The following is a 7,749-nucleotide window of genomic DNA, read 5'->3' on the forward strand; positions in this document are numbered from 1 at the left end:
TGCCGTGGCACCTGTTCGCAGCCGGCTGCTCCATCACACGCCGGTGGCTGACCAGGCTGACAGGTACCGCCGGGCCCGTCCTCCCTGGGGTGAGGGACCCCCAATGGGACAGGGTAGGAAACCTCTTGTTAGCGGGAGCTCTGTCTGTGCCTGACAATCCCCTCCTCGCTTCGCGTCTTGAACAGCCAGGCTGCTGTCAGCCTGGACGTGAGCCCACCAGGCCCCCTCTGTAATGTGGGTACAGCGAACACAGGGGCTCTGAGCAATAACCACAGTGCTCCCCACGGTGAGGGGAGCATCCCTCGCCCTGCTCGAACACAGTCTGCAGTGGGTGTGAGATTGTCCATAAGTGATGTGCTACGGGTTCTTCATGGGATCACCGCTCCTCGGGGCTGATGGGTGTATGCAGTTACACCAGCTAACCGGAGCCTGACACTCCTGTGCTCTTTGTCTTCAGCTCTGTCCAAGTCCAGCAAAAGAGCTCAGCCATCGTGCAGAAGAAGTCCTACGTCCCCAGCAGCAGGGGTGAATACATTGTCACCAAGCTCGATGACCTGGTCAACTGGGCAAGAAGGGTGAGTGTCCGAAACTGTCGTGCTCGCTAGGGAGCAGTGGTATTGAATGCTTGGAGGTGCTGGTGCGAAATGGGGTTGAGCCATCTCAGGATAAAAATAGGTTCAGAATTCTCCAGTTTCTTGGCCCAGAGGTTGGTGTTTGAGTGCTGTGTCAGAGCGGGAGGGTGGTGCAGAGCAGTGCCTGTCTGAGCAGAGCTGACCTTCAGACAAGAGCAGAAGGTGCCTTCTGGTTTCCCATAATCCTTGCAACAAGTGGCTACTCTGTGCCACGGGGAAGGCTGAATCCAGGGTGCTGTGGCTTAGCTGAATTTTGCCTCCTGTAGTCACCGCTGCCCTTGTGCAGGGCTGCTGAGGTGGCTGCTGTAGCAGTGTGACACGTTAAGGGGAGCGTCTTCACCTCTGAGCACGTTCAGCATCCCTGAGGCTCCAAACACTCAGATCTCTACGCATCTGTTCCCCTGAAGCGGGGGGTTTTGCTCTCCTGCATAACAGCAAACACTTTTCACTGAGCACACCTTGAACCTTCTCTTGTTCTGTTCCCGTCTCTGATCACCTCTTGCCCTTTGAGTCACCCGTTGCAAGGGCTCGGCTCTCTCCATACCCTGCCTCTTGTGCTGCAGAGCTCCCTGTGGCCGATGACGTTTGGCCTGGCGTGCTGCGCCGTGGAGATGATGCACATGGCAGCTCCTCGCTACGACATGGACCGCTTCGGGGTGGTGTTCCGAGCCAGTCCCCGGCAAGCCGATGTCATGATCGTGGCTGGCACCCTCACCAACAAGATGGCCCCGGCTCTCCGGAAGGTACCGGGGCTGCGGCGGGCACCGCATGTGCTGGGAGGCAGCGGGGACTGAGCTGAGCTGTCTCTGTCCTGCAGGTCTACGACCAGATGCCAGAACCTCGCTACGTGGTCTCCATGGGGAGGTAAGTGCCAGGACATGCTTGGTGCTTCCTACTTGGTGGTAGAAATCTGCTCTTGCCTGCTTGAGCCAGGGAGATGAAGGGAGAAGAACCCATTTCTCATTTTCCTTGCCCCTAAAATTGTATAAGGAGCCTTGTTACAAAGGAAACATAAAGGCTCCCTTTCATTAGGGTGAGGAGAATGATGTCTGTCAAATCACTGTGAACTGCAGAGTTTTCCCTGGGGTTTTGCAGCTCTCAGAGTCTGGGGACTTGCACGTGTCCAGAATATCAGACCTCGTGTTTAGATGAAACCTTTCAAACAGCTTCCGCAGCACAAGACAGAACCTCAGCTCCGTGCAGCCCTGGCACGGTGGAGCTGACAGCTTGTGTGTCTCCTGGGGCTGAGGGCAGTCATTTCACCAGGGCCTGGAGCGGAGAGAACAGCTCTAGAAATGCTCTGTGCAGATGTGGTGAAATCAAAAGGGGTTCGCAGGATGGAGGAATATCTGCTTCGTAGGAGTAATGAAACTGGTTTGGTTTGGTTGGGTTTGATTCATAGAATCACAGAGTGGTTTGGGTTGGAAAGGACCTCAAGATCACCCAGTTCCAACCCCCTGCCATGGGCAGGGATGCCTCACACTAAACCATGGCACCCAAGGCTCTGTCCAACCTGGCCTTGAACTCTGCCAGGGATGGAGCATTCACCCCTTCTTTGGGTGCCCTGTGCCAGCTCCTCAGCACCCTCACCGTAAAGAACCTCTTTCTTACATCCAACCTGAACTTCCCTTGTTTAAGTTTAAAATTCAGCTTGAACTGTAACAGCCTCTGCCAGCTGGGGCTTGTGAGGAGGCTGAACAGCCATGGTGTGAACCTTGGCATCATGCTGTAAAACCTGGGGGGGATACTCCTTGCCTGTGGCACTCGGATGAGGCACCGGCCTCATGTTATCCTCTCCCTCCTGCTCCCCTTTGCCTCCTGTCTCCACTAAGCCATGTGTAACCAAGCTGAAACCTGCCCATCTCTCGCAGCTGTGCCAATGGAGGGGGTTACTACCACTACTCCTACTCCGTGGTGAGGGGCTGCGACCGCATCGTGCCGGTGGACATCTACGTGCCAGGTAGGAAGGGTGGCTCCGCGTGCCATGGCCCCAGCTCGGAGCAGCACGGCAGGGAAGTGAATTTTGCCTGTTTGGACAGTGCTCAGTGGAGTTTCTCAAGATCTTTCTGTTTCAAAGTGGGGTGGTGAAGTTGCAGACACTTCAGTAAGATCCAGTAAGCGAGTGGGGTGGTTCTGGTGATGCTGCTCACCAGTAAGCATTGTGTAAAGTGTGTGCTATAGTTTAATCGACCAAATATCACTTTATTGAGAAGTGAAGCATTTCTGTGGTTTAAAAAGACCTTTCCAGAAAAACACTTCAGTTTCTTTAAACTACAGCAGGCCTCTTGCTTTTTCAAACCCCACAGCCAGTGGCAAAGGTAGGAGGAGATGGAAGCTGCTTCCAGGCAAAGCCTGGGCTTTGTGACTTCTCCATCTGCTGGCTACACTTCAGTGCAGCAAGCAGCCCTGTGGCTTCCTTTTTGTCTCTCTCAGGTTGCCCACCTACAGCTGAAGCTTTGCTGTATGGAATCCTGCAGCTTCAGAAGAAAATCAAACGGGAGAAGAAGATTCAGATCTGGTACAGGAAATAGCCTCTTATTTATGACCTCCCCTCTTGCTTGCCTTCATACGCACAATCGACCCGTGTCCTCACACGCCTTCTAATAAAAGTCTACCTGGTTAAGACACTCTTCTGTCATTAATGCATCCTTCCTGTCTGAAGTGTTCTAACTCATTTAAAAAACAGATTAAAAAGCAGGAGTTGGATTTGGTAACATTCACTGTGGTGGTTTCGGATCTGAATGGCCCTGAAGGAGGATGTTTGAAGTTACCTATCGTGACATAAAGGCTTTGCCTGAAACCTGGGACTCGCTCTTTGGCTCTGTGGGGAAGTTTTTGAGACCAGCACAGGTCCAGGCCAACCCTGAGGCCTCCCTGAGCTCATCTCTTACTACCCACATTTTGCTTATAATTCCTACAAAGAATCTGATAAATCCTTTATATCTGTGTGCACAGCAGCCAGAAAGCAATTCTATTTCTGTAATGCTAACTAAAATATTAATCCTAAAAATGTGACTACTAAAAACGAATGGTGCAGCACTCCTTGGCACAGGAGGAATGGAGCAGCCCCTGGCGGGTTTTGGTGCTGGATGTGGCCTGGGACAAGGAGCAACCACAGCAGAATTACACACACGCTTTTGAAAGACAAATAATTAGCTCTGAATCAGCAATGGTGGATTTCATTTGGGTTCTTTAATGGATTTTATCCCTTCTGGGTAGAGAGAGGAAACGTCATTCACGCACTGTTGAACTGCAAGGAGGTTGTGAGGATCATAACTCGCTGCAGTGGGCTTCAGCCAAAGTCCTGGGGAAACCAGCAGGGAGTTGCTGCAGCAGCCAAGGTGCCTCCAGCCACCCTGGGTGCCTGCTTCTGCCTGATTCAGGTCATTGGGCCACCAGGGACTTCTAAAAAGGATCCAGGTTTTAGAGGATAGCATCTCATCCTTGAAGCCCTTTGGCCAGAGGCTCTGCACCACGCTCTGGGATTACAGCTTCACTGAGGTATTCATCAAGGAGGTCTGAGTCTTGAGTGGAAACTACCAGCGCTTGGGATGGATGCCTCGATACTGGGTAGGACTTTGCTCTGCAGAGCCCAGAGGCCCCCCTAGGGCAAGGGCTTCACGCTGGGTGATATCCTCTGGGTGACATCAGCAGTGGGGGTCAGAGGTCCTTTTTCCAGAAGGTTCCTAGAGACCCAGGACTTCCATCCTAAGCCTCCAGCCACCTCCTGCCTCCGGATAAATCAGCTTCAATCTTCTCAGCATCAAAGGAGGTAAGAGCACTTTTCCTCCTCGAAGTGTGCATAATCTGTCTCCTTTCCTTAGTGTTTGCTTCCTGTGGCTTCAGGGCAGCCCCAAGGGATGGTGCCAGGCTGGCAGCACCCTCAGTGCTTAACAATGGTGGGGGTGATCATCTTGTGGAAGGAGTAGTACCTGCAGTCCTTGGGGGAGACCAGGTCCATCACCGTTGTGCTGATGTTCTCCTTCTTGAACCCGGCCTCCAACAGGTGCCCTACCTGGGTCTCCTGTGAGAAAAGAGGGTGGGAAGGAGCAGGCAATGGCTTGAGCTGCCCAGATGCAAGTGGAAATGCTACTGAGCCCCAGCCTGTGCAGACACAGGACAGTACAAGCAGTCGGTGCAGGGAGCCCCATCTTGGGCTGCTCTGGCAAAAAACCTCCTGACCTTCCCTCAATGTTCCCTGCTAAGCCTTGGCTGAAGGAGGGCTCTTGTGCAGCTGGAGGGCTCTTGTGCTGCTCCATGTCCACAGTGTCAGCCATGTGCTGAGGGATGCAGGAGGTGCACAGCCCCATAGGGCAGCTTTGGGACCCTGGGTTGGGCTGGGTGTGCCAGGCCATCCCCAGCCCGAGGAACAGTGTTCACCTCAAACATCTTCTCGATGTCCGTGTACTTGGTCTTCAGCAGCTCCCCCCAGGAGGTCAGGTTGCAGTAGGTGAGGACCCCTCCAGGCTGCAGCAAGCGGAAGGCATGGTCCTGCAGTGGGGATGGAGGGGTTGCTGGCTCAGCACCCGGCTCCCACCTTACCCCCCTCCAAGCTCTCTCTTCTCCCTGCAGAGGCAGACATTGCCCCAGCCCTCCGCACCCTCCTGCTGCTCCCCTACAAAAGTGCTGCCAATGCCACCATCGTGCTGGGGACTTTGAGGTTTTCCCAGAGGGCAGGGAGGGGGCTGCAGACCAAAACCCGGCTCTGGCTTTGACTCTTGAGCTCTAAAATCTCCCCCAAACCCACCCAAGCCGGGACCTCTGGCCCCTTGCACAGGGCAGCTGCACCCCCACCCCGTTACCTTGATGAAGGTGAACTGATGAGTGTGCCAGCTCTCCTCCGACAGTGGGTAGGTGTCATACAGGATCCCTGCCCGGGAACACCGGAGACCATCCATTAGCCAGGAGAGGCCAGCAAGGCACTGGTGGGGCTCGTGGAGAAGATTCCCCCTTCCTGGCACCCCTATCTCTGCCCCCGACAGGGACAAGGGGCACCTGTGCAGCCCATGGAGGGAGCGAGCCGGGCCGGGTGCTCACTCTGCCTCCCCCTGTTCATGGTGCAGCAACGTGCAGGGACCCTTCTGTCTTGGGGCCCTGTCTCACTGCTCCCAGGTTCTGCTGTGGGGTCCAAGGAGGGGATCCTGCCCCTCTGCTCTGCTCTCATGAGACCCCACTTGCAGCACTGTGTGCAGTGCTGGTGTCCTCAGCATACGGACATGGGAGCTACTGGAGCAAGTCCAGAGGAGGCCATGAGGATGCTCAGGGGTTGGAGCAGCTCCTGTATGGAGACAGGCTGAGAACATTGGGGCTGTTCAGGCTGGAGAAGAGAAGCTGCGTGGAGACCTCAGGGCAGCTTCCAGTGTCTCAAGGGGGCTACAAGGATGCTGGAGAGCGACTCTTCATCAGGGACTGCAGTGATAGGACAAGGGGTGATGGGTTCAGACTGAAACAAGGGAAGCTCAGGTTGGATGTAAGGAAGTTCTTTACTGTGACGGTGCTGAGGCACTGGCACAGGGTGCCCAGAGAAGTGGTGAATGCTCCATCCCTGGCAGTGTTCAGAGCCTTGTTTGACATGGTTTAGTGTGAGGTGTCCCTGCTCACAGCAGGGGTTGGACCTGGATGATCTTAAGGTCCTTTCCAACCCAAACCAGTCTGTGATTCTATGCCCTCCCTCCAGTCCCACAGGCCCGGCTGCGGGTATCTCACCACTGAAGTGCCCATCCGGCAGCGTCGGTGCCACTTCCTCCCACAGCCCCTTCATGGGCACGACCTGCAGGTGGGAGGGCAGCGCAGTGAGCCCCGGCAGCCGGCACCCACTGGCACCCTGCACTGGCAGAGCCCCCCCCAGACCTTATGGGGCTGCATCCGGGCCCATTCCTCCAGCCGCCGGAAAACCCCTGCGTTGCACTCGATGATCCAGTGCTCCTCGATGTTGAACTCCTGCACCTTGGTAGCAGCGATGGCCATGCCGAAGCCCACTTCCAAAACACGGCCACCTGGGGGACAAGAAGCTTGGACTTTGTGATCTTGAAGGTCTTTGTCAACCTAGTTGGTTCTGTGATCCTATGGTTCTAAGAGGGCTGTGCCTGCACAGGCCCAGTGAACACAGTGCTGCCCACACTGGGGTGAGAAGCCAGGAGCAGCCCCATGCCCACATCACCCACTGCCTCCCCAGCTACACCCTGCAGCAGGCCTTTGCCCCCACTGAACCCCCCGAGTGGCTGCAGTGGGGACAAGCAACCCCTCGTCAAAGCCTTCCCCCTACCAGCAGCAGCGCAGCCCAAAAAGCAGCAGGACAGAGCAGGGCTGTGCTGTGCCTGCACCCCCAGACCCATCCCCATTGGGGAATGTGTCACCCTGACACGAGAGCACAAGTGCCACCGTGGCCCTGCTCCTGCTGTCACTGCATAGGGACCACTGGCAGCAAGCAGGGTGCACGCAGTGGGGACCCTGGCAGCAACACCACACTTTGCTCACTCACGGGGAAGCTGCCCTATTCCCCACGCCCGAGCTGCACTCCATGGCACGACCCTGAGCCCCCCGTTACCCCTCGACGCAGCCACGGCCGCCAGCGAGTGCATGTAGGGGGTCTCCCAGCGCTCCATCACCGGCTTCCCCAGGATCTCCAGGTGAGCATCGGGCGCGTCGTAACCGGCCACCGCGTCCCGCCAGGCTGCCCGGCAGTCCTCGCCCTCCGTGAAGATCGGTCCCGCCGCTGCCCGGGCGCTCATGGCCGTGCCGTTACCGCTGCGGGGCCGAAAGTCCGCTCGCTGGACTCAGCGGTGCTGGGGGAGGGAAAGGGGCCGCTGGCTCCCGGCCGGCTTTAAATAACCAAGGCTGGAGAAGTGCTGAGTGCGCACAGCTGGCTGGGGCCCTCCGGGGGGAAACGGAGCCCTTATCGGGAGCTGGGGGTCAGGCGGCCGGTGGGGCGAGCAGGGGCACGGGCACGGGGACGGACCCCGCTGCTGGTGGCACCGCACTGTGCATGGCCGGAACGGGAAGGACCCGTGCAGGCAGGGGGGCACGGAGGAAAGGCTTTTCCCTGCGGGGTTGAATGCGGCCCCGCTCCGCTCTCCTCCGTGCCCTGCGCGGGGTGACCCCGAGCCCCGCCTGCACC

At 56.8% G+C, this 7,749-nt stretch overlaps 2 protein-coding genes across 2 annotated transcripts; one reads left to right on the forward strand and one right to left on the reverse strand.

The window, feature by feature from the left end:
• Positions 1–420: 420 nt before the first annotated feature.
• Positions 421–3,259, forward strand: LOC130607591 (NADH dehydrogenase [ubiquinone] iron-sulfur protein 7, mitochondrial-like; the record flags this gene model as incomplete). Its single annotated transcript, XM_057424796.1, has 5 exons — positions 421–575; positions 1,196–1,375; positions 1,450–1,496; positions 2,504–2,592; positions 3,066–3,259. Coding segments are annotated over 5 exons (569 nt in total), but the record flags the coding sequence as incomplete, so codon positions are not given.
• An 813-nt stretch (positions 3,260–4,072) lies between these two features.
• Positions 4,073–7,499, reverse strand: GAMT (guanidinoacetate N-methyltransferase). Its single transcript, XM_057424797.1, has 6 exons — positions 7,180–7,499; positions 6,483–6,628; positions 6,339–6,402; positions 5,435–5,502; positions 5,013–5,123; positions 4,073–4,656 (listed from the first exon to the last, which is right to left on the reverse strand). Exons 1-6 carry the CDS (start codon positions 7,361–7,363, stop codon positions 4,516–4,518), a joined length of 714 nt encoding a protein of 237 aa, XP_057280780.1. The 5' UTR covers positions 7,364–7,499; the 3' UTR covers positions 4,073–4,515.
• Between the last annotated feature and the right edge of the window lie 250 nt (positions 7,500–7,749).

This window comes from Pezoporus wallicus, unplaced genomic scaffold (assembly GCF_028554395.1).
Source record: "Pezoporus wallicus isolate ANWC-B61680 ecotype Strahan unplaced genomic scaffold, APGP_CSIRO_Pwel_v1 contig_13180, whole genome shotgun sequence".
NCBI classification, from domain to species: Eukaryota; Metazoa; Chordata; class Aves; order Psittaciformes; family Psittacidae; genus Pezoporus; species Pezoporus wallicus.

What these genes read in the sequence shown, in the direction of transcription:
- GAMT (XM_057424797.1), bottom strand. Translation starts at nt 7,363, where the DNA reads ATGAGCGCCCGGGCAGCGGCGGGACCGATCTTCACGGAGGGCGAGGAC. An exon ending in CCCGGATGCAGCCCCATAAG is followed by an intron (nt 6,403 to 6,482) that starts GTCTGGGGGGGG and finishes TCCCACCTGCAG; the next exon opens with GTCGTGCCCATGAAGGGGCT. An exon ending in ACATCGAGAAGATGTTTGAG is followed by an intron (nt 4,657 to 5,012) that starts GTGAACACTGTT and finishes CTTTTCTCACAG; the next exon opens with GAGACCCAGGTAGGGCACCT.